Source organism: Nomascus leucogenys, chromosome 25 (genome assembly GCF_006542625.1).
Source record: "Nomascus leucogenys isolate Asia chromosome 25, Asia_NLE_v1, whole genome shotgun sequence".
Classification (NCBI taxonomy): domain Eukaryota; kingdom Metazoa; phylum Chordata; class Mammalia; order Primates; family Hylobatidae; genus Nomascus; species Nomascus leucogenys.
This window is the reverse complement of record NC_044405.1, coordinates 358184-385057: the sequence shown is the minus strand read 5'-3', so window position 1 is coordinate 385057 and position 26874 is coordinate 358184. Positions and strand designations below refer to the sequence as shown.

The window sequence follows — 26874 nt, the reverse complement described above, 5'->3', positions numbered from 1 at the left end:
GGTAGAAGGCAAAGGAGAAGCAGGCACCTTCTTCACAAGGCAGAAGGACAAAGTGAGTGCCAGCAGGGGAAATGCCAGATGCTTACAAAACCTTGAGATCTCATGAGACTCACTCATTATCGCAAGAACAGCATGGGGGAAACTGCCCCCATGATCCAATTACCTCTACCTGGTCCTGCCCTTGACATGTGGGAATAATGTGGATTATAAGTCAAGGTCAGATTTGGGTGTGGACACAGAGCCAAATCATATCAGCTACATAAAGCAAAATTTAGTTTTTCATTTTGATTAGATAGAAATAGACTAATATTTGTTTCAAACTTCACTATATTATATATTTATAACCAAGATTAAAATTGTTACTCTCGTCATTAAAAACATATCTTTATTTAAATAATAAATATCTATAAAATGCTAGGCAACATGCAAAGGAAACATCCAAGCATGGCTTTTACTATTGAATTGAGTGGTTAATTCCCAATTGAGTTGCATGACTCTTTCAATTAGCTTTAGTAAATATATATATTCATCACTCTAGTTTGTAATGAGCTATAAACAAAAATGCCCAAATAATGAATTTTATTTTTCTTCTAAAATAAATAAACCAAAAATAGGAAACTTGATTTAGACAGTATTACATATCATACATTAATAAAATATTATTCTATTTACTTGCTCATTTTCATGATTTAAATGTTAATATATCATCTCAAACCTTGCTAGCAAAAGAGGTGAATAATACACAGACATAGCCAACTGATTTTAATGACATACAATTAATATGTGAGAAGAGGCAGGTATCCCTATAAATACACAATTGTCTAAAATGGGAATGATCCAAAAGTTGGTTTCATGATAAGAATTATCTTTCCTTTGGTATCATTATCATATGTCCTCACTTTATAAAATAAACCTGAAGAAGAGTATGGCTCAGAAAAAACATATTTAGGCACTAAAAGAAAGGGGTACTAATGCCTGTTTATTACATCCTCATTAGGAACAATATGCAATCCTTAAATATCTGCACTACTTTCTTTCAGGAAACCCACCACTCCACACTGAATCCCAGTCTATTTGTAGTTGAGTGTTGGTTACAGGGGATAATCAAAGGGAACACGGTGCTTTATCAATGTGTTCAATAAGTGACTTTTGATTAATAGTTCGGTGAAATTTCATCATTGGTACTAATAAAATGACAATAGTCTATTTATTGCCAACGGGTCAAAAATATCATGACAAATACAAAAAGTGGTACATTATATTATTTTTAGAAAGCTTTTGTTGTTCAAGGCAAAAATTGAACAGCAAACCAGAGATAAGTCTTATTACTATATATTTCAAAAGACAAGATAGCCATGACGTTGGTTATTTGATGGAGTCACGTCTTATTTTTTTCATAAGAGAACTAAGATCAGTGTAGGTAAGTTTCATTTGTAGGTAATACTAGTATCTTTTCTTCTTCTTAGACTTTCGGAACTTTTGGCTACATTCGTTGCCTCTGTTGTTGTCTGTGCTACTATCACTATCACTTGTTTGCTTTTGTCTCTTTCGTTTATTCATCTGATAAAGGTCAGAGTCACTTGGTTGTTGGTGAGTCCATTTATATGAGCTGGGTCCAGCCTCAAGATCTGGAACATGATTCAGTGAGGAAGACACAGATGCACTATTAGGAAGTGGAGCTATCATTTCATAGTAAGGAAGCTGCAGCACTGGATTATACACATGCCACTGCTGTGAAAACAAAAGACATTCATCTACCAAAACAAATCCAAAAGGTTAAGGAAAAAAGTTAACAGTTTACATGTATTATACAATAGCCATGAGTAAACTAAACTGTGTTTTGGTATAAGAAAGACAGTGACCTCTCATAGTAGAAAGGTAGGTGTTTCATTAAAGGGTCAATATAAAGAGTTGAGACTGTGTATAGCTCACTACAATATAGATTAGTACTATCCAACGGAAATAGTTTTTGTTTGTTTGTTTTGTTTTTTGAGATAGGGTCTCACTTTGTTGCCCACGCTGGAGTGCAGTGGCGCAATCTTGGCTCACTGCAAACTCCACCTCCTGGGTACCAGCTATTCTCCTGTCTCAGCCTCCCAAGAAGCTGGGACTACAGGCGCATGCCACCACACCCAGCTGATTTTTGTATTTTTAGTAGAGACAGCGTTTCACCATATTGGTCAGGCTGGTCTCGATCTCCTGACCTCAGGTGATCCACCCGCCTCAGCCTCCTAAAGTGCTGGGATTACAGGTGTGAGCCACCGTGCCCAGCCCACATGTAGTTTTAAATCTAGTAACTGCAATACAAAAGTAGAAAGAAACAGGTGAATTTAAACAATGTATTTTATTTATCCCAATATATCCATTTAAAATGTTATAACTTTAATATGTAAATGATATAAAATTAATGAGATATTTTACTTTTTCTTCACGTGAAGTCTTCAAAATATGAGGTATATTTTATACTTATGGCATATCTCAATCTGAAAGCTAAATTTTTATTGAAAATACCTGATCTGAATTTAGATTACAGGGAATTTAGAGTTGAAAAAAATATACTCACATGCCCAAGTTGTTTCAAATATACTTAAAAGTTTTCTGAAAACCGAACCAAGTATCGGTTTTAAATTTTAATTTAAATTAATTAAAATTAAATAAAATTTTAAAACTCAGCCTCCTAGGTGCATATGTGGCTAATTGCCCCCATATTGTGTAGCATAGTTATTTACTGTTTAGATAGAGACATGCTTCCTTTAAAAACAAACAAGCTCTTAACTCAAATTTCTAACTATTCAAGGCAGATTAAAGATTAATAGAGATACCATGAACTTGTGTCTCTCTCCTACCCCATCTCTACCAAAAGATAAAAAATGCTGGGATGAAGACATTTATAGTTTCAGATGAGAAGTGATTGTTTACTAATGTTTTACCATAGTTAAGAAAAGGGTTTTTTTTAGCAAAAGTTAAGAAGTATCAATTTACCGGAAAATTTCTGTTTAAAAATTGAAAATGGATATTTAACAAATCTAAAGCTCACGTATACATTGGGTATTTGCAAAAATAATAGTCTGTGAGTCAGAAGACCTGGGTTAGTCCTACACCTGTCACTAACAAGCTGAAAATCTTGGGACTGCTGATTAACAACCCTGGACTTCAATTTCTTATTTATGAGGAATTGAAAAAAAATGAGTTCCCCTTTAACAATGAAGTCCATCATTAAGATTTCTGGGTCAAAACCAATTTTTGGTAGTCTCTGGAAATAATTTAGTTTACTCGAACAATTGAGAACCTTCATTGCTCCTATGATATCCTCCCTCTGTGATGTGTGCATGAAGGACTAAGTATACACTCAGGAAGGATAGTTTTGTCTTTAATTAAAAAGATAAATTTACTTTAAAAATCCATGTCCAAAAGCAATCTATTTGGGATTGATGACATTATATAAAAATACTTCACTAAGTGAAATTATTCAAATTCTGCAATTCTGCAAACATCTTTTTTTTTTTTTTCTTTTGAGACAGTCTTGCTCTATTGGCCAGGCTGGAGCACAATCTTGGCTCACTGAGACCTCCACCTTCTAGGTTCAAGCAATCATGTCTCAGCCTCCCGAGTAACTGGGGTTACAGGTGTGCACCACCATGCCCGGTTAATTTTTTCTATTTTTATGATGGAGAGAGTTTCACTATGTTGGCCAGGCTGGTCTCGACCTCTTGACCTCAATTGATCCTGCCCTGGCCTCCCAAAGTACTGTGATTATAGGTGTGAACCACCACGTCCAGCCACTGCAAACGTCTTTTAAAATAGTCATTTACATTAGAACTCTCTACTCAAATTTCACTTGGACTGCAGTGTGTCGTCACTGCCATCCATCCCTTTTCTGTTGACACCCTGGCCATTTGCTAAGGCATTAGAAGTGAAATTTAGGATGATGGTGTTAGGCCAGGACACCACTGGAGGAACGTGCTGGGACATCTTGTGCCTTCATCCCAGTTTAGGTTTGGGCACCATATGTTACAAATAGCCTTCACGTTCTTCATAGTTTGTATCACATTATATACTGAATAAAATGCATATTAAACTTACCATCTTCTGAAAGAGAAAATATTCCTGAGGTAAAGAAGTATTATTACTTGGAAAATACTGCATAGGAAAGGAAGATCTGCCCACCACCATTTCTTCATCCCTTTGAGGAGATAAAAGAAGAAGTAATAAAATCTTAAAATTCCTATTACAAATGTCATTTTCTCTTAAGAAAAACCACTATCTTTCCTCAGGGGATGCAAAGTTGTCTGCATAGAGGAATCACATGTAAATTCAGAAGTGTGATGGGCTGACATGTCTCCCCAGGGTTCAACTATTAAAGTCCTAAATCCCAGTATCTCAGAATGTTACCTTATTTGGAAAAGGGTCACTGCAGATATCATTAGTTAAGATGAGGTCATGTTGGAATGGGATGGGTCCCTAATCCAATATGAGTGGTATCCTGATTAAAAAGGGGAAATTTGAACACAGACTGTTTTAGTCCATTTTCTGTTGTCATAACACAATACCTGTTTGTTATAACAAACTGGTATTACATAACAAACAGGTACTCTGTTTGTTATGAAGAAAAGAGATTTATTTCAGCTCATGGTTCTTCAGGCTGGAGAGTCCAAGATCAGGTGGCTTCTGGTGAAGGTGGCTATGGTCAGCTTCTGGTGAGCTATACTATGTTATAACATGGCAGAAGTCATCACAGGCAGGAGGAGCTCACGAGAGATGGCCAAACTGGCTTTTACAACAGATCTACTTGTGATAACAAACCCACTTCCTCAATAACCAATTAATCCAATAATCCATGAATGAATTAAAATATACATGAGGGCATAGCCTTCATGACCCAGTCACCTCCCAAAGGTCCCACATCTCAACACTGCTGCATTGGGGACCAAAATTTCAACATGTGAACTTTTGAGGGACACATTCAAACTACAGTACGGATACCCACAGGAAGAACACCATGTGAAGATAAAGGTGGAGATCTTGGTAAGGCTTCTACATTTGAAAAATACCAGAGATTGACATCAAACCACCAGAAGCTAGGGGAGAAACATGAAACAGATTATTTCGGATAGCTCTCATAAAGAAACAATGCTGCTGACACCTTTATCTTGGATGTCTAGCCTTCAGAACTATGAGACAATGAATAGCTATTGCTTAAGTACTCTGTTTGTGGTACTTTGTTACAGCAGCCCTAGCAAACTAACACAGGGAATATTCATTAAAAGCAGAAGGTACAAGAAACAACAAGAAGCATAAAAATCCATTTCCAAGGAAGAGCAAAGACTAGACTGTTAAATAAGCACCATTTTTCTCTGCAAATCACTTTGGGGACATGATAACCCATTTTATATACTTTCTTTATAATATCAGAAATACCAGAAGAATAAAGTATTATCAATGAAGTGTCATATCCAAAATATACACATAACTCAGGCTGTCTACTCTAGAATTTGTGATGACTTAGGGTCAGTGTATCAAACATAACTAGAAAATACCAGAGTTTGACTGCTATATTCTAGTGCCCATCTAGTCTTTTCTCTTCCGTCTAAATCTTACCAATAGCTTGTTCCTTCCTAACTCCTGAGGAAGAAGAGGTATCTTTTCGCACTTGGTACTAGTAGAAAAAGGGAGTTCTTACATTATACACATGGCTCGACACATGAGTCTAGACAGTGCTTCCCCCCCCTTTATGCTAACATTTGTGGAACATTGTATGCTCAGTATTTTAAGCACCTTGTGTTAATTATAAAATTCAATTCTCACAGTAACCTTTCAAAGTTTTAACCTCATTTTAGAGATGGGGAACAGAGTGGTAAAATAACATATCCAGTTCTTGTCTGAATTTGCATCTTGCCTCTGCTACTCTATTAACAGTGTTAACTGACTGTTAATAAACTGTTAATTGCCGTTAATAAAGTCGCAGAGCCAACATGCAAATTCAGGCAATCTAATTTCACCACCTCCTTTCCTAACTCCTGATTTCACTGATGTAGAAATGTTGGGGTGAATGAAGATGAGGAGCACACTGTTTTATCTGGGGTACAATAATGCTCTGAAAGATAAACCTGGCTATTTGAGAGTCCCGAGGGGCCACTGTCCTTATGTTCAGAGGGTTGATAAAACTAAAAGGGATAGGAGGGTCAGCTATTGTTAGTTTACTTGAGAATATTCAGTTCTGCTAAAGAAGATGAGAAAAAAAGCAGTATAGATGACACTCATACTGTTACTATGATAAACATTAGAAATGTAGCTAGTAGAGCTATACTTCTCTCTCTATATATAAATATCTATATAGAGATACATAGATCTATATCTCTACTCTGAATAGAGTATATCTATTCCTCTCCTCTCTAGATAGATATAGATATCTATCTATATCATACAGCTATATGATGTATCAGAACATAATATACCCTGACCTATTCTATCAGCCTGTGTAAGTTAACCGGATAGTACCAGAGAGCATGATGAAGCCAAACATTAAAAAAAAAGAAGAAATGCAAAGAGAACGCAAAGAGAAGCACTTTCTCCTTGCAAGAACACATTGTTTTTGTTATTCATATTTGTTTTCAGTATAGCAAGAGAAATTTAAAAACCAACAAGTGATACATCAAAAAGCTTGAATCACTTAGAGAGGCTGCAGAAGTACTGCAGTCAGCAGGGGAGGCTGATACAGCAGAGAGAAACAGGGCATGTGTTTATTAGTGTAACCGGAATTCAGCTAGTTCGTCCTTCTGCCTACTTGCACCTTTTCCTAAGTGTGCTAAGTTATCCAATATCTTTCTTCTTGCTTTTCACTGTTTTTCAAATGGGTGTAACAAAAGGTGTAATTTGAACATTTTCATTTGGTTTGGGAGCCTTTTAGTTTCATGACCTCTGGGACAGCTTGTCAGATAGTGTACGTGGAGGCTACCATTGCATCAATAAATCAGGCTATACAAAATTCTAGAAGAGTTTGAAAATTAACACAGAGAAGTTATTTCAAAAAGTAAAATAATTAATTGAATGGCTTAATGTCAGAAGGCTTAGTTTCAAAGCTGGCACTTTATCATCCTGTGACCTTAAGAATTGGTTAACTTTTGCAACTCCATTTACTCAAATATAAAATATAAATAACAGTATCTCTGTGATCCATGATGAAATCTTGTATGCTTAAATGATTTAACAGCTATGAAAAGCATGTGGAAAACTATAAAAAACTACAAGTCTCTACCCCCACTACTGAAAATATTAAGACTGACTTTTAAATGAAAATATTTTCTATCACTTTTCATGGGCTCGGAAAAAAGATATTCCTTAATTTTACCCTAGGCCTAAAAAGTAAGGTTTTACAATAGCCCAAAATATATAAAACCTCCTCTTAGCATAAGAATGTATTTGCTTTACCTTTGATGAGAAATATTTTTAAAATTACCTGTAGTGGTGTGAATTTATCTTAACACAGCTCTCAAAACTTTGGTTAGCTGGTTCAGAAGAGCGAGAACTCCCTTTAAAAGAAACAGAGTAACAGGTTACTTCATGGTGCATTTTTTTTTTTGGAGTTCTAATATTAAACCATAAAATGACTCAAAATATTTTAGGACATAGTAGTGATTTTAAAATTCCATACTCAGAGAAGATATATGCATATCTGACCTCTCAAATCATATTTACAGATTGTTTACAGTACTATATATCAATGAATTAAAATCAAGCTTTGTCTAAATCAATGACTGAAAATAAGAATGACATTGACGTTGGACTTTGTAAGATACATGATGGTTTGTTCCAGACACCTGTAAACTAAAAATGGCAAATAAACAAGTGTTATTTGTTTCTAGTGTACAAGGCAGGAGTTTAACCCTCATGGACAAAAGCCAATTCAATCTTATACATGATATGCCAGAACATAATATACCCTGGCCTAGTCTACAGACATTAAAAGTAATGGCAAAACTGCAATTACTTTTGTACTAACCTAATACCAGGCTGTGTAAGTTAACCAGAAAGTACCAGAGAGCATGATGCAACCATGTATTACAAAAGAAAGGAAGAAAAAAAGAAACGCAAAGAGACGCACTTTTGCTTTGCAATAAAGCATTGTTTTTGTCATTAGTATTTGTCTGCTTTTAGTATAGCAAGAGGAATTTAAAAACCAGCAAGTGATAGATCAATAAGCATGACCACTTAGAGGAGGCTGCGTACATATTGCAAGAATTACCAGATGGCCTCTGTTGGTCTACTGAAACATGAAAGAGCTAGAGTAATGGTATAACATTCTCTTGGCAGCTAATCATGAATGATCTGTTCCTGATATGTGTGCAGGAGAAGTTGTTGAGGCCATTCATGACAGGAAGCTTTTCCACCACTACTAAGGGTAACTCTACGTTGCCTTTCACCACTTTGCTCTTACAGGGGCTTAAAATCCTGGGCAACATGTATAGAAAGGTTTCCCCAGAAGTACTGATGCCCTCTCTCTATCTTCCAAATAGTACAGATTCAGTACCATACATTAGCAGTAACAAGATTAGTAAATACCCTTGCTATATAAATGTTACAGTTGTATGACCCCAGTTCATTTAGATTTGCTCAATTTATAAGGGCCAATAGCAACCATCATAGCTACTTGCTGGCTGATACTAAAACGATTATCTTACATTTTATTTTTAGAAAAGATGCTATAGGTTTGTCAAGACTAGTTAATTATATAACATTATGAATTAGACATGTGTTCTGAGAAAATTTAACAATGACCAGAAGGTAGAAGGTACTTTTTTTTGTTTTGGTCTTACACTATATAGGAAACAAATTGCTTACAACTCTGAGAATAGTATCAACCACAAAACACATTGAAGATTAATCAGTGACAGGACCTACCAAATCGATACTGCACGTTAATTGGTCTTCCATATAAACGAATTCCATTCAGCAAAGCTATGGCATAAGACACCGATTCTGGGTGTTTAAAGCAGACAAATCCAAAAGACTTTGGCTTTCCTTCTCTGTCTTTGCATATAGTCACTTTGGTTAGTGGCCCCGCCTATAAGAAACTTAAAAATTATTTTCTCATAAATTCAAAGATTTTTTTATACTCAAATAAGTAAATTCAACTTTAGACTAAAGAAATGTGTTAGCAATATCTTTATGTAGCTCTGCTAATAATGTATCTTTCTAATAATAAATATTACACTTCCTCACACTTTCTTTGTATTTTCTGGCTCACTGGGGAAACATACATGGTGTTAAGAACAGGAAATTCTAGGTATTAGTTTCAAACTGTAAAAGAAATGGTAGACTATCCTTCTGTTAGGCTTAACAAACCAATTTAGGAAATACATAAATCTAAGATTAAAATACTACTTTGTCTCCATACATATTCGCAGTGTTGAATTAAAAAAATAACTGAAATGAGAAAGTCAATACTGGTTGAGTTATCCTCAAAAAAGCTGGCAATGTTATATCATAGTTTAAATTTTCTGTCATGAAGATTAAATATCTTTTCAAGAATAAATACATTTATCATGCATTTTGATATGGAAACTCCATTTGGTAAATTTCCAAAGGAAAAATGTTTAAATATGTTCAAGACTTTTAAGTATATTGCATTGTTTATAAGTGTGAGAAATTAGAGAGGCTGTAAATCTAACAACTGGAGATATTATTCCATGGTGTGTCATTAAATGGAATAAAATATAAATTATAAATATTCAGATTATATTGATAGAAAAACCTATAATATGCAATGAAGATTTAAAAACACAGAGCCAAATATCATAGAAAATTGTTAATTACAACTAACAAAAAATTACATCACAGCCATGATAATGATTGGAGGAGGCACTTACAAACACAAACAACTGATTTAACGCTGAATGGTTCAGACTTTAATAACTGATTATTTTTCTCTGTAGAGTTGCATAAATAAAAAAATTGCTTTTACTCTAAAGAAAAATATTAATGATCATCTTTAAAATCATTCTGTGTGTTAAGATTTAGTCTTTTCCTTTCATTCTCTGTGCTCTCCCAGGGACTAGCTTCCCTTCCCTTCTGGCTTCAAGGATCACCTCATCAACAAATTTACTTTTCCCACCATGTCTCTTTCACAGAGACACCTCCTGAAGACGTCTATGTTTTTGTACTTCAATCTCAACATATTTGAAACTGAATTCATTATATTTTCTCTAAATCCCAACTCTAATATTAAAAGTGTAATGATAATAAATCTGATTTTCTTATTTCCAAGTATAATCAGAAATTTGAAAGAAAATAGTAAAATGATAAATACACTGTAATATAAAAACCAATAAAATTGGTGATTTTTATACAGATATTAAATAGACGTAATCACTATGGGACAGAACATGCTTACATGATTTGAATTTTGACATAAACTTAGATAATCCAAAGCATTTGTAAAGATAAAATTCAACATGAAGACTTACTTTTAGCAACAGTCACATTATCTTACAGTATTGTTTAAACCACAATAGTGGTTTAATATCACATAGTGTGATAGTTGTCAAGTTTTGCTGGGTGTTGAAGTCTAAAGTGGAAAAGAAACTCCACTTTGGCAATTCCTTTCAATACCTAGACAAAAATAAGAACTTATGCTTCTTACCTGATCTATTAAAAAAAATTTATATTTTGCTTAGGTGGAAGAAGGAAATGATAAAAAAAGAGAAGATAATATATAGGCTTGTGGATCCACACAACTGATACTGATCGAGTCCTGATTGACTAAAAATAATGGTTATTGCATAATGCAATCTCACCCCAGTCTTCCACGCTCCTTTTTTTGGAGGCTCAAAGTGAAAGAAGTCTTCTGGAGAAAAACAACTCTAAGTTTACTTTATATTTCTTTCAGTTTCTGGTGTGTTTTTTTTAACTTAATATAGTAAGTTTTAAATGATAATGAAAAAACAGACATGGATTAGAGTTCATAAAGGCAAGTTTAAAAAGATGAATTAAAAGGATGAACCTAAAAGTCTTAAAGTCAATAATATTTTTCAAATAATAAAAATGTTTTACGTCCAGGAAAGGAAACTGTATTCCTGGAAAGAACCCTCTCTACCAAATTATATCTATAATTAAAAGAGGGTTGCTTTAGTTAAGTTTAGAGACAAAAGTAAGTCCTTTCACAACCAAATAAAGGACCCCTTTGACCCATGCAATCCTGAAAATTTAGTTCTGCAACTGCCTCCCTCGGAACTTTCCCTTATTCTGATAGGAGAAAGTAACTATTGATTTCTCTTGATGTTAGTATTATTATTAATAATAACAGCAGTACCATTAGCAGTAGTAGCGGTAGCAAACAGTGAGTGCTAGACTCAGCGGTGGCCATTTTACCATTAGGCCACATATTCCGACAGCCACATTATACTGCAGATACTATTACTCTCTTTTGACATATAAGGAAACTGAGGCACTGAGGAATTCATTGACAGGCTCAGAGTCACACTGCTGACCTCACAGCTCGCACTCGGAACCACTTTTCTATCTATGTCCCCTTGTCTTTTTATAGATTATCCTAAACATTGTAATTTTAAGTTCTCCCTGTTAGGAAGATGAAAGGATGTCTCTTCAATTTGTATTCCCAGCACCCTCGGTATTTGCCCCGTAATTCCGGATCATTACACGGTTAGGGGAATGGCTGAATGAGGGTATCTTTTTGGCGAGTGAGACCTGGCTGTGTAGGACAATATGGTAAGTGAGCGTGTATACAGGACACAGCAGGCTTAATCCTAGAGGTACCAGGTCTCAAAGTTTCCGAAGGTCCTCTTGTTATGAATTAAAGGGCCTTGGCCAGGGAATCACCTGGTCACAGTCACGGTAAGTTAGCTGCCAAATCATCTCAAATCTCACTTTTCATGCTGTAATAAAAATACTCTCCGCATAAAAGGACTTGAAGAAAGAAGCAAAGTGTAAAAGGAAACATTATAAAAGCGACCCCTCTCCTTTTGGGGGATGTCAGGCGTGCTCACTACTTGACGGACAACAGTGACCAGGCTGTTTTCGGTTCTGCCCCAGCACACCCGAGGCCCAGGCAGCCTCTGGGAAGCCCTTCATCAGAAACGGGGGTTGAGGGAACCCCGTCCCTGCCCACCCCCAGGACTCTGCAGCGCGGATGGGGACGGGGAACGCTTCCTCATTTCACTCCCCAGCCGCTCACCTGGAGACAGGTGCGCTAAGGGAAACGAAATTAAAACCCCTGCTCAGGATGGGGCGGAAGGGGGCCGGGCCCCGGGTGGTCCAGGTGCGCGCTACGTTTCCGGCCCGACGTGCTCCGCCCCTCCGCCACCCATTCCCAGAGGACGGTACCTGAAGGAACAGCTCGTACAGAATCTCTTCCCGAACTCGGGCCTCTAAATTCCCCACAAACACGGTCCTGTCGGCCTCCTCCTGAGCAGGGAACATCCTCCGGTCTCGGCCGTACAATGAAGTAGGAGCTGAGACACCGCCCCTTCTCCGGCTTTACGGCGCCGCCTGGGTGAGGGGGCGGGGCCGGCGCCGGGATCGCGCGCTGGGGGCGAGGCATGGCTTCAGGGCCACGCCCCCAGCGGACGTGGGGAACCGCCCGCCACACCGCTCGCTCGCCTGGCGTAGGGCTGGGCGGTGGAAGAGTGGGTGAGAGTAAGAAAGATGAATGCAGAAAGGGCTTTACGCTTTAGCTAGTGGGGTGCCTTCCTTTTTTTCTGGCACATTAATTGATTTTGGATTTATTCAATCAACATTTTAAATACAATCACTGTAGAGATGATTTAAATTGTGGTAACTTCATTGCAGAAGCTCCCAGGCAAATGTGGGGAGATACATTTCCTTGGGTCCGAAGAATAAATGAACAAATCATGAAGATATTAAATTATAAATAATTTTTGAAAGAATCGATGTTTGCATGGATGTGGATACAACAGAAAACTAGAATTAAAGCTTATTTTCCTAGAAAGTGCTCCCTAGATGAGTTTTTGAAACTGGTCACGGAGGTTTTAAGTAGACTTCAAAAGGAACTTGAGAAAGCGAATACCAAGGAATATACTGGTGAGAGTGAGCCAGTTTTGTGTCTAAGCCAGAATTTTTGAGGATGGCAGCTAGGGTTTGTGTCAGGATCAAATGGCTGTACTTTGTTTCAGGGCTTTGTATATGGTGTACCAGGCTAAAGGCTTAGTTCTTTCTTGGGAATAATTTTTGTTTTTAATAAAAGTCTTATGAACTATAAAATTACAAGAAAGGAGAAAGAAAACTTAGAATCTCAGTACTTTGATAAATCAACTGTCAACTGTTAACTTTCTGAAGCTACCATACGTCTACGTAGGACCTTGAGATCATCCCATGAATATCATATAGGTAATCAGAACATTATTTGGCCTTTAGTTTGGCGTCGTGATCAAATTTCATTTTGAATTGAGGAGGCATGCTTTTATCTGGTCGATGGACCAAAAAAGTCATCTTTTCTAATGAAAAGGTACACATTTTAGGAAATCCTAATTTCTGATTGATCTCTGACATTACATAGTTTTATTCCTTTGAACAAGTAATTTCTCTTTGGAATTCAGATTCTGTTTCTTAAGGAATGGATTGGACTAAATATATTTACTTCATTTAATAGGTATTTTCTGAATGCTTAATTCTTGGAAAACAAAGGGAAATATAAAAATCTGACCTCCTAAAGCTTATATTTTGGGAGAGACAGCCTTTCTACCCTCACAAATATAATATAAATGCTAGTAACTTCAGTAGTTACCTTCAACTGATATAAGTCCTGTCTCCATTTTTTTTTCCTTTTTCTTTCCTCTATCATCAGTAGACTTGTGGTACAGTAAGAAGGAGTTAAGGAAACACTCATATTGAAGGCAAATAAATATATGTTGATCAAATGAATAGATACTTGCAAGTCTCTGTTATGTGTAGACCTCTTGATTTATTTGTATTCATTTACTTCATAAATCTTATCAAACCAACATATTTCCTCCTTGAATTCCTCTCAGACACTTCTTATATGCAAGCCGTATCTTCAGGTTTCACTTTAAACCATTGCATGTATATGAGTGCGTATGCTACAAATCTTTAACTACACTTGTAATTAATGTTTATATTATATTGTTCTATTGAAATTTGCATCCTTCTTTGTCTACAAATGTACATAATTTTGGTGTTGTAATATCCTCTTCTGGCCGTACATAAATTTATAGTGCTTATAATTTGAGTACTTAGTTAATATTATAAACTCTGAAAGTCAGCTCCTGTAGTTAGCAATTTTTTCAGAATATGATCTCAATATATCATTTTTCTAATGTAAGCATGTTGTGTTTCTTAACTCATATTGAATGCATGCATGGTAATAAATCTAGTAGTAGGTTAAAAATAATTCACTTCACTTTCAGTATTTACTGGACCATTAGTCATATATCAGGTATTAATGGGTTAAATACATGTAACACTCTATAAAGAGCTAGCCTTTCTTCATTTATATCAGGGTGTCTGATGTCCCTAGCTGAATGAACATATAATAAATGAAAATATATGTATATATACATGTATACCTCTGTATGTCTATATATATAATTAGAGCTCCTTTCTTTACCTTCTGTTGCCCAGCCAACTCTTTTTTTTTGAGATGGAGTTTTGCTCTTGTTGCCCAGGCTGGAGTGCAATGGCGCAATCTCGGCTCACTGCAACCTCTGCCTCCCAGGTTCAAGCGACTCTCCTGCCTCAGCCTCCGAGTAGCTGGAATTACAGGTGTGTGCCACCATGCCCGGCTAATTTTTGTATATTTAGCAGAGACAGGGTTTCACCATGTTGGCCAGGATGGTCTCAAACTCCTGACCTCAGGTGATCTACCCGCCTTGGCCTCCCAAACTACTGGGGTTATAGGCGTGAGCCACCGTGCCGGGCCCTGCGCAGCCAACTCTTACTCTCTTTTGTAGTTAAGCCCAGGCAACATGTCCTGCAATGCTTCTCTGAACTCTGCCTTCCAAATTAGCTGGCCACTCCACTTGTGTGGTTCCATAGTTCCCTAGTTACACTTCTGTCAAATCCTTCTCACCGGGAACTAGTATAGAGTAAATATATTTCAGTACCTAGGACAATCTTTGACACACCTGTAGGTGTATAATAAATAGCTATTGAAAGAATAAAGATTAAATAAATGAATGTCTTTACTTTGTATCCCCAACAACAAAGTCTGTGCCTGGAAATCAATAGGTACTTAATAAAAGTTGGATAAATGAACAACTGAAACGGAAGGAAAGGAAAGGAAAGGAAAAGGGAAGGGAAGGGGAAGGGGAAGGGGAAGGGGGAGGGGAGGGGAGGGGGAGGGGAGGGGAGGGGAGGCCAATTACTATTAAGGGATTTTATTGGATGCTTTTTTAAATTGAACTCATTTTTGTCTTCACTTTTTTAAACACTTATTTTGTCTTTATTCTGATTTTTTCCTAACCATATTTTTGTCAAGTAAATACAGTTTTTAAATTGTTTTATGTGTATTAGATGTTTATTATAAATAAATATTTTTAAAATTTAAGGAAATAAAGTAAAAATTACTGACAAATTTATCATGCAGAGATAACTATTTCGGAGGAAAACCTTACAGACTTTGAAATATATATATATATATATCACACTTTGGGAAAATATATATATATATATATATCACACTTTAGGAAAATAAACCATGCTATATAATACTGTTTTTTAGCTTGCCCTCTGCCTTCTAAAACTGTAACAAAGGCCTTTTACACCAATAAATACTGATCTATCCGTATCATTAGTTTTAATCCACAGTAGATACCTAATTAGACTAATCTCTCATTGTTAGATTTTATATTGCTTTCATTTTTTGACTGTTATTGGAATGGTGAGATGAATGTCTTTGCTCATATATTTGTGCACATGTGGGCCATTTGCCACATAAAAGGACCTTGGATGTGTCTGTACGAAAGTGTCTTTGATTTCTGTAGGAAGTATCTTTGTTGCTTAATTGCTGAGTCAAAGGGTAAGATTGTTAAACACTTTGACACATTGACAAATGAATAAAAGGTTGTGACAAAATATATTGTGATAAACAATGATATTCCATCTCAATAAACACTAATTAACTTACTTGTAAAGTGCTTGAAGAACTCCTGGTGCATAGGGCTCAGTAAATTGTAAATCTTCATCATCATCATCACATCATCATCATGAACATCCGCTTTGAGTTAATGTTTACATTGTAAGTGTGTATGTAAGCTACTTACAATCATTTTTTATATCCAAAGAGGACTAAACAAGTGCTTCAATAGATTATGTCTTACTAAACTATTGGCATTTTGTAACTTTGTCATCCCCCAACATTTTCCTATTTAATGCAATGAACATTAATAACCTCATCTTTCTCATATTGGCAGTATGCAAAATACATGATAATGATGAAGCATGATTTTTAGTTTTGAAACTCTGTATTATACTGCCTGATATGCCAGTATTTTTCAGTATGAACTCGTAAAGATGAAAGTAAATGTGCAAGAGTCATATTATAATGCCACATCGAAAGCACAAAGAAAAAAAGAAATTATAAAGGAAGGAGGAAAGATTTGTATTTTAATTTATTAAGTAATACTTGTTAGGAAAAATTTGTTCTAGGATGTATGACACATTATCATTCTTCCCATATTCTGAAATGATGTGGCTTATTTATATCTTTGTTAGAGAGGTGCAGTTCTTACAGCTGAGTGCTGTGGAAGGACCTAGATTATTTTTGGTCTTCAAACAAATCGTAGTGGTGGTATTTTTTTAAAAAGGGAAATCTCATGTAAAACACTCAGAGATCAAACAGTTCAAAATAATGATGGAACTTCCTCAGCAGTTAAACATTCATGATTTTTTTAAACTAATACCTCATTTTGTTTGTGAATTTTCTCAAATACTTCCCCAGACCTCAGATTAGTTTCTGCAGATTTATAACATATAAAAAACACTTCTGTTCTTACTGTATTTTTGGAAATTTAGAGAAACTTGAATTTTTAAAAAATGAATTTAATTTTTAAACTTGCAATTTATGTATTTAGAACAACTCCCAATTTTTCTTGCTTACTAAAGTCCATTGCTGGTATGAAAAGAAGATAATTAAGTAAACATGTAAAAAGAAAATGTATGCTAATTTTAAAATGGTCATCATATTAAAGACTTTTTTTTTTTGATAATTTTCACCTTTTAGCCTCAAGTGATGAACCAAAATTTTGAATGTTAAAATAGCCCCTTCTTTGGGGATGTAAAATAACATAATATGAAAAGCTCATATTTTATACTTGAAAGAGCTTGATGGATATGGATTTCATTATTGATTTATGGTATATAAAGATATCTTAGTTTGTAGTCAAAGTGAATATAAACCACAACTTTTTCTGACTCTTTCCATTTCTAGCATTTTCTAACATCACATTTGCATATTTTTCCTGACCGCTTCTGAAATCCTGAGGTTAAAAGGAATACAGAAAGATGTAATTAGATTTATCATTCCCTTAAATTCAACTTCTGTAGCTGAAGGTTTGTTTGTGACTTATTACAGAGCCTCTGACTTAAAAATCCTTCCCACAACCACAAGCTAAAATGGGAGAAAACAAATTACCTCACCTTTTCAACCAAGAGGGAGGAGCAAAAATCAGTGAACTTTTACAGTAGAACCTGCCAGCCTGTGATGATCCTACCAAAGAGAAACCTCAGTGAGTTACGGAATTTCCTTTTTGGTGAATTGAGTGCTGTTTTTGCTTTTCTCAGATTCTAAATGAGAGTATACATTTTTCTTTGTTTGATGTGCTGGGTGAGATCTGGTAAGATATTAATTAATAATTTGATTTATCTTTAAAAATTGTATATAAAATACTGTGGTCTATATTCTGGGATAAAGGATGTTATGATATAATGGGATAAAAATATGATTATTGGTACTAATTATAACAAATATTACTATTAAGAAAACTTCTGTGTGGGTACGTGTGTGTGTGCATGTGTTTGTTTAATAAGCTGACATTTTGCATTTTATTTACTTGCCAGATAATTAGTAACTAGAAAACCTTTTTTTAAAAAAAGATGTAACTAGAGAATAAATAGAAATACTCAAGAGAAAATTCAGTAATGGAGAAATTAATTTGGTATTTAAAATTATGCCTTAAATATCTTGTTTCAATTTTATTTGTTTAACTAGCTCTACTTTTGAAGAAAATTCTTACTTGGATAAATTATCGATTGCAAAACAAAATAACCATATACTACAACTTTTGCTCTCATTCAGTATGATGAAAAACAAAGCTGGTTTATGGTAATAAGGTAGAACTTTATTCTGGTTTATTGGTGTACAGTAATAAAGTTTATCAATATTAAGTGTATCATTTTCTGCTTTATGATAAAGTAGAATTACTTGTTCGACTTGATAAGTAGAACAATTAGTTCTACTTTGTGGTAATAACAGTGGCAAATTTAAAATTCAAGATGATAGTTTTCTGTAGGGGTTTTATGAGAGCAGATTATTTCCTTTATGTTTTAAATGTATTTGAAATGTGTTAATGCATACTTGAATAACTTTAAAATTAACCAGAAATTGACATTATTTCTTATGTTTTCATTTGGCTATTTGAGATAACCATAAATTCTGGTAATGTTTGAATTTTATATTTAAATATAGAATCTAAATGATACTGATATGCAGTTTATAATTTATATTATTACTCTTAAGTTTCTTGATAGGGATTTTATGTTATTATAATGTATAATAGTGGCACCTTAAGTTGAAAGCCAGAGAAATTTGAAGTCTAGGCCCCTAATCTTATGTGTCATTTTTAATACAGTTATAATCATTTTAATATCATAGTTTACATTAAAAACTTATTTGACAGACTTTCTGATATTATTGTTTTGATTAGTATTTATTTAGTCAGTTGCCTAAATTTTCAGTTGGGAAAATTCAAACATAATTGCTTTGTATGTTTTTGTCTGCTAATTCTTGTGTAATGATTAAAATACAATAGTAGAACTTTTAGATATTAACAGTAGTAAATAGAAAATAAGTGAATTACAAATTTTACTGATCCTCAAATTCATTTTTAACCCATGTAGACTCTATGCTTTCTCTCATTTTCCTTGAGTCTCTACTTGATTAAAAAATTTTGTTGATTTTCAGTAGCTTATTTCATACAAGTGTGTTTTATTTATTACACATGCTCCTTTCTTCTCCACTAGAGATTCTGATATATACCTCAAGGAGGGCATGTTTCATGGTTGTCAGCATGAAAATCATTGATTACATCTGCCTTTAATAAAGAAACGACATTCCGAAAAGCAGTTTAGTCAGGTGTTTTTTAAAAATTGTAAGTAGAATAAAATGGGAGAGGAGAGATAGATAAAAAAACCTTATACAAATATACAGTACATCTATGTATCTATATATTCAAATTATATGCATATATGCATATTTATTCTTAGTACAGTTGCCAACTTATTGTAACCATTTACATTGAAATTTTTGTTATTGCTATTATTATATTGCAAGGGTCAGAAATTCTTTTTTTCTTTGGACAGGGTCTCATTCTGTCACTCAGGCTGGAGTATAGTGTGAAGTTCATGGCTCACTACAGCTTCGACCTCCTAGGTTCAAGCAATCCTCTGGCTTCAGCCTCCAGGGTAGCTGGGGCTGCAGGCACACACCACCACACCTGGCTAATTTTGTAATTTTCGGAGAGACAGTGTTTCACTGTGTCACCCAGGCTGGTCTCCAACTCTTGGGCTCAAGTGATCTGCCCTTCTCAGCCTCCCAAAGTGCTGGGATTACAGGCATAAGCCACTGAGCCAGCCAGGAAATATTTTTGTAAACAACCAGATAGTAAATATTTTAGGTTTTGTGGGCCATACAGTCTCTTTTGCACCTACTCAGCTTTGTCACCAAAGCAAGAAAGCAGCAGTAGATAATGTTTAAACAAGTAAATGTGCATGTGCACAAATACAACTTTATTTACGGACACTCACATTTGAATTTGTTGTAACTTTCATGTCACCAAATATTATAATTTCGATTTTTTCCCAACATTTAAACATGTAAAAAACATTCAGAGAGAATGCTGGACAACCTACAATGATTATTTATAACTTCCCCATGTGTCTTTGGTATTTTTAACGTTTTTGCTGCTTCTATAATTTGAAACCTAATAAGATTTTCAGTATTATTTCTCAGCTTACCTCTCTGTTGAGATTACTGCTAGAGTCATTATCTTCCTACATCTTTGGATAAATATAGGAAGTAAAATCCTATATTATGTACCTGCTAGTGAATTTTGAATCACAGTAGAGTTACTTAGTCTATTTCTCAGATCCTCAATTTGTTAATTTTTCAAACAGGTACAAAAATTAATACTAATCTTTCTGTTTTAAATATATTCAGTTTTCTGCTGATACCATTCGCTTTGGCAATTTTTATTCTTAATTAACTGAAGTCTGTTAAATCTATTTTTTCTCATTAAACTAAGAAATGAATATTTTAGATATAGAAAACTAAAAAATATTAAAAGACAGGCAATAGAAATCACACAGAGAAATACAGTTAGGACTGAGAACACAATTTAATCAGCATCACTGCAAACTACATTTGTGTTGGTTAATATCTTACTCAATAAAGAAGTGTGTGAGGGGGGGAGGTATGTGCACAAATATATTCATGTGTTTATAGTGTATTATATATATGCTATATCATGGATAAAATTAGTACTATATAAATATGGGCTATATATATAGAAATATATATTCACATGGTTCATGTGTATGGTTTTCATTATCTTCTTATTGTATTTCATTTTACATAATACGTGTTTTCTGATGTTATCCTTAGTTTTCAGAAACATAATTTCTTAAATGCTGCATGGTCCCCATCTTAGAAACACATGATAATTTATTTTTCCAGTCTCTAATTTCCATGTATTTAATTGAATCCTAAATATTCTGTATTGAAATATTGCGATATACATTGATGTTAGTAGTCAATGAGTATAAAGGTAAAAATGATATGGTAATTTTATTTTAATTAAAATTTATTGATTTTTTAAGGAGACTAAGCATATGATTAATACATTTATGAGCTCTGAATATTTTTAGAAAATATCTGTTTATATCCCTCACCTGGTGTTTTACTATAGTATTCTTTTTCTTTTTTCTCATTTATAGTTTTGTACATATATATTAGTTCCTTTCCTACCTTATATTGAAAACACTTCCATTGTTCATTTTTTGTCTTTTGTCTAGTTTATAGTGTTTCTTTATGTACAGATGTTTTAAATGTATGTGCTATGAAATCTGATGGCTTCCTGGTTTCTTCCTTTGTTTTTATGCTGAAAAATTATTCTTCAATCTGAGATCATATATATATTAACTGTATCCTTCTTCTAGTTCATATAATTTTACTTTTACATGGAATACTTTAATATAACTAGAATCAAATAATTATCCTAGCATTGTTTATTTAAAAATCCATCACCTTTGACTGCTTTTAATTGCCACAATTATTATAGCTAAAACGGTATATTTATGGGTGTCCCCATTCTATTTCATTAAACTGTCTATCAATTTTTGGTTCTGTTTCACAGACCTCTTTTTAATTGGTTTATTATGTGACAATCATTTTAATCATGGTCCTATTATCTTCAAAATGTCATTTATTTTTCTTATACACTTTCTGCCTCTCCTTAGTTATCGTATTGAGACATTATTTTAGAATTGCACTGCACATAACAGCTAATTTGAGCAGAATTTACTTAATGATATTAATGCTTATATTCAATCATGGTGTATTTCAGTACTGTATTTTTAAAAATTTCTTTTTTCATTTTTTTCCTTTTTTCTCTTTGCCTCTTCTTTCTGTTTTCTTTTCCTTCTTTTCTTTCTCTCCTCCCCAACCCTTCTACCTCTTTTTTTAAAAAAAGACTAGTTAATTTGCAAATCATAGGAACCAGTTTAAACCAGCTTAAACCCACTTACCCTTCAAAAAATAGGAGTTTATTATATCATGTAACTGAAAATTTTTGAATTCAATACCACTACATTTATTTATATCAGTAAATGTATTAAGCCTAGCATCCATTAGCTATTCTTCCTGATGCTCTCTCTCACCCTAACCCCCATGAACAGGGCCCAGTGTGTGTTGTTCTCCCCCATGTGTCCATGTGATCTCAGCATTTAGCTCCAACTTAGAAGTGAGAACATGTGGCATTTGGTTTTCTGTTTCTGTGTTAATTTGCTAAGGATAATGACCTTTAGCTCCATTCATGTCCCTGCGAAGGCTATGATCTCATTCATTTTTAAGGCTACATAGTATTCCATGGTGTATATGTACCACATTTTATTTATTTATTCATTTTTTAATTATATTTTAAGTTTTAGGGTACATGTGCACAATGTGCAGGTTTGTTACATATGTATACATGTGCCATGTTGGTGTGCTGCACCCATTAACTCATCTTTTAACATTAGGTATATCTCCTAATGCTATCCCTCCCCCTACCCCCACCCCACAACAGGCCCCGGTGTGTGATGTTCACTTTCCTGTGTCCATGTGTTCTCATTCCCACCTATGAGTGAGAACATGCGGTGTTTGGTTTTTTGTCCTTGCGATAGTTTGCTGTGAATGATGGTTTCCACCTTCATCCATGTCCCTACAAAGGACATGAATTCATCATTTTTTATGGCTGCATAGTATTCCGTGGTGTATATGTGCCACATTTTCTTAATCCAGTCTATCACTGATGGACATTTGGGTTGGTTCCAAGTCTTTGTTATTGTGAATAGTGCCGCAATAAACATACGTGTGCATGTGTATTTATAGCAGCATGATCTATAATCCTTTGGGTATATACCCAGTAATGGGATGGCTGGGTCAAATGGTATTTCTAGTTCAAGAACCCTGAGGAATTGCCACACTGACTTTCACAAGGGTTGAACTAGTTTACAGTCCCACCAACAGTGTAAAAGTGTTCCTATTTCTCCACATCCTCTCCAGCACCTGTTGTTTCCTGACTTTTTAATGATGGCCATTCTAACTGGTGTGAGATGGTATCTCATTGTGGTTTTGATTTCCATTTCTCTGATGGCCAGTGATGATGAGCATGTTTTCATGTGTCTTTTGGCTGCATAAATGTCTTCTTTTGAGAAGTGTCTGTTCATATCCTTTGCCCACTTTTTGATGGGACTGTTTGTTTTTTTCTTGTAAATTTGCTGGAGTTCATTGCAGATTCTGGATATTAGCCCTTTGTCAGATGGGTAGATTGCAAAAATTTTCTCCCATTCTGTAGGTTGCCCATTCACTCTGACGGTAGTTTCTTTTGCTGTGCAGAAGCTCTTTAGTTTGATTAGATCCCATTTGTCAATTTTGGCTTTTGTTGCCATTGCTTTTGGTGTTTTAGACATGAAGTCCTTGCCCATGTGTATGTCCTGAATGGTATTGCCTAGGTTTTCTTTTAGGGTTTTTATGGTTTTAGGTCTAACATTTAAGTCTTTAATCCATCTTGAATTAATTTTTGTAAAGGGGGTGAGGAAGGGATCCAGTTTCAGCTTTCTACATATGGCTAGCCAGTTTTCCCAGCACCATTTATTAAATAGGGAATCCTTTCCCCATTGCTTGTTTTGGTCAGGTTTGTCAAAGATCAGATGGTTGTAGATATGTGGCATTATTTCTGAGGGCTCTGTTCTGTTCCATTGGTCTATATCTCTGTTTTGGTACCAGTACCATGCTGTTTTGGTTACTGTAGCCTTGTAGTATGGTTTGAAGTCAGGTAGCATGATGCCTCCAGCTTTGTTCTTTTGGCTTAGGATTGACTTGGCAATGCGGGCTCTTTTTTGGTTCCATATGAACTTTAAAGTAGTTTTTTCCAATTCTGTGAAGAAAGTCATTGGTAGCTTGATGGGGATGGCATTGAATCTATAAATTACCTTGGGCAGTATGGCCATTTTCACGATATTGATTCTTCCTACCCATGAGCATGGAATATTCTTCCATTTGTTTGTATCCTCTTTTATTTCATTGAGCAGTGGTTTGTAGTTCTCCTTGAAGAGGTCCTTCACATCCCTTGTAAGTTGGATTCCTAGGTATTTTTATTCTCTTTGAAGCAATTGTGAATGGGAGTTTACTCATGATTTGGCTCTCTGTTTGTCTGTTATTGGTGTATAAGAATGCTTGTGATTTTTGGACATTGATTTTGTATCCTGAGACTTTGCTGAAGTTGCCTATCAGCTTAAGGAGATTTTGGGCTGAGCCGATGGGGTTTTCTAGATATACAACCATGTCATCTGCAAACAGGGACAATTTGACTTCCTCTTTTCCTAATTGAATAGCCTTTATTTCCTTCTCCTGCCTGATTGCCCTGGCCAGAACTTCCAACACTATGTTGAATAGGAGCGGTGAGAGAGGGCATCCCTTTCTTGTGCCAGTTTTCAAAGGGAATGCTTCCAGTTTTTGCCCACTCAGTATGATATTGGCTGTGGGTTTGTCATAGACAACTCTTATTATTTTGAGATACATCCCATCAATACCTAATTTATTGAGAGTTTTTAGCATGAAGGTTGTTGAATTTTGTCAAAGGCCTTTTCTGCATCTATTGAGATAATCATATGGTTTTTGTCTTTAGTTCTGTTTTTATGCTGGATTACATTTATTGATTTGTGTATGTTGAACCAGCCTTGCATCCCAGGGATGAAGCCCACTTGATCACGGTGGATAAGCTTCTTGATGTGCTGCTGGATTTGGTTTGCCAGTATTTTATTGAGGATTTTTGCGTCGATGTTCATCCAAAATATTGGTCTAAAATTCTCTTTTTTTGTTGTGTCTCTGCCAGGCTTTGGTATCAGGATAATGCTGGCCTCATAAAATGAGTTAGGGAGGATTCCCTCTTTTTCTATTGATTGGAATAGTTTCAGAAGGAATGGTACCAGCTCCTCCTTGTACCTCTGGTAGAATTCGGCTGTGAATCCATCTGGTCCTGGACTTTTTTTGGTTGGTAAGCTATTAATTATTGCCTCAATTTCAGAGCCTGTTATTGGTCTGTTCAGAGCTTCAACTTCTTCCTGGTTTAGTCTCGGGAGGGTGATGTACCACATTTTCTTCATCCAGTCTATCATGGATGGGCATTTAGGTTGATTCAATTTCTTTGCTATTGTGAATAGTGCTGCAGTGAACATGTGTTTTTTTAATAGAACGAGTTATAGTCCTTTGTGTATATACACAGTAATGAGATTGCTAAGCTGAACAGTTGTTCTGTTTTTTAGCTCTTTGAGGAATTGCTGCACTGTCTTCCTCAATAGTTGAACTAATTTATGCTCCCACTGACAGCGTATAAGTATTCCTTTTTCTCCACAACCTTGTCAGAATCTGTTATTTTTTGACTTTTTAATAGCAGCCATTCTGAATGGTGTGAGATGATATCTCATTTGGTTTTGATTGGCATTTATCTACTCATCAGTGATGTTGAGTTTTTTTTCATGTAATTGTTAGCCACATGTATGTCTTCTTTTGAAAAGTGCTCATGTCATTTGCCCACTTTTTAATGGAGTTGTTAGTTTTCATTCTTGTAAATTTGTTTATAGATTTATAGATTCTGGATATTAGACCTTTGTCGGATGCATAGTTTGCAAAAATTTTCTCCCATTCTGTAGGTTGTTTAGTCTGTTGATAGTTACTTTTTCTGTGCAGAAACTCTTTAGTTTAATTAGATCCCACTTGTTAATTTTTGTTTTAGTTGCAATTGCCTTTGGTGTCTTTGTCGTGAAATCTTAGCCTGTGTCTATGTTCTGAATGGTATTGCCTAAGTTGTCTTTCAGGGTTTTTGTAGTGTTGGGTTTTACATTTTATGTTTTTAATCCCTCTTCAGTTAATTTTTGTATATTATGTAAGGAAGGAGTCCAGTTTCAATCTTCTTCATATGGCTAGTCAGTTATCCCAGCACCACTTATTCAATAGGGAATCCTTTCCCATTGTTTTTGGCAGGTTTGTTGAAGATCAGATAGTTGTAGGTGTGCAGCATTATGTCTGGGTTCTCTACTCTGTTTCACTGGTTTGTGTGTCTGTTTTTGTACTAGGATCATGCTGTTTTGGTTACTGTAGCCCTGTAGTATAGTTTGAAGTCAGGTAGTGTGATGCCTCTAGCTTTGTTCTTTGTGCTTAGGATTGCCCTGGCTATTTGGGCCCTTTTTTGGTTCCATGTGAATTTTAAAATAGTTTTTTTTCCTCATTCTGTGAATAATCTCAATGGTAGTTTAATAGGAATAGCATTGAATCTATAAATTGCTTTGGGCAGTATGGTCATTTTAATGATACTGATTCTTTCTATCCATGAGCATGGTATGTTTTTCGATTTTTTGTGTGTGTCATCTCTGATTTATCTGAGCAGTGTTTTGTTGTTCTCCTAGTAGAGATCTTTCACTACCCTAGTTAGATGTATTCCTAGGTATTTTGTTCTTTTTGTGGCAATTGTGAATGAGAGTTAATTCCTGATTTGGCTCTAGGCTTGACTTTGTTGGCATATAGGAATACTAGTGATTTTTGCCTATTGATTTTGTATCCTAAGACTTTGCTGAAGTTCTTCTTTATCAGTTTAAGAGGCATTTGGGCAGAGACTATAGGGTTTTCTAGAGATAGGATAATGTTGTCTGCAAATAGTGGTAGTTTGTCTTCCTCTCTTCCTATTTGGATGCCTTTTATTTCTTTCAAATTTTGCCTGATTGCCCTGGTCAGGACCAATACTATGTTGAATAGGAGTGGTGAGAGAGGGTATCCTTGTCTTGGCTGGTTTTCAAGGGGAATGCGTTCAGCTTTTGCCCACTTAGTATGATGTTGGCTGTGGGTTTGTCATA

The 26874-nt window shown here is 35.1% G+C and overlaps 2 protein-coding genes across 6 annotated transcripts in view; one reads left to right on the top strand and one right to left on the bottom strand.

The window, feature by feature from the left end:
- Window positions 1-374: 374 nt before the first annotated feature.
- Window positions 375-12458, bottom strand: RBM11 (RNA binding motif protein 11). The gene is made up of 5 exons (XM_003263779.4): window positions 12340-12458; window positions 8899-9061; window positions 7457-7529; window positions 4084-4183; window positions 375-1731 (listed from the first exon to the last, which is right to left on the bottom strand). Exons 1-5 carry the CDS (start codon window positions 12433-12435, stop codon window positions 1444-1446), a joined length of 720 nt encoding a protein of 239 aa, XP_003263827.2. The 5' UTR covers window positions 12436-12458; the 3' UTR covers window positions 375-1443.
- A 5211-nt stretch (window positions 12459-17669) lies between these two features.
- LIPI (lipase I) overlaps window positions 17670-26874 on the top strand; it is a 92702-nt gene continuing 83497 nt past the window's right edge. For 4 of the 5 annotated variants that reach the window (XM_004092279.2, XM_004092281.2, XM_012501777.2 and 1 more), the window contains exon 1: window positions 17670-17825. In XM_004092279.2, the coding sequence (XP_004092327.2) occupies window positions 17780-17825 (46 nt within the window). In that variant the 5' untranslated portion in view covers window positions 17670-17779. The remainder of the gene's footprint in view (window positions 17826-26874) is intronic. The other variant, XM_004092280.2, reaches the window with a different exon arrangement.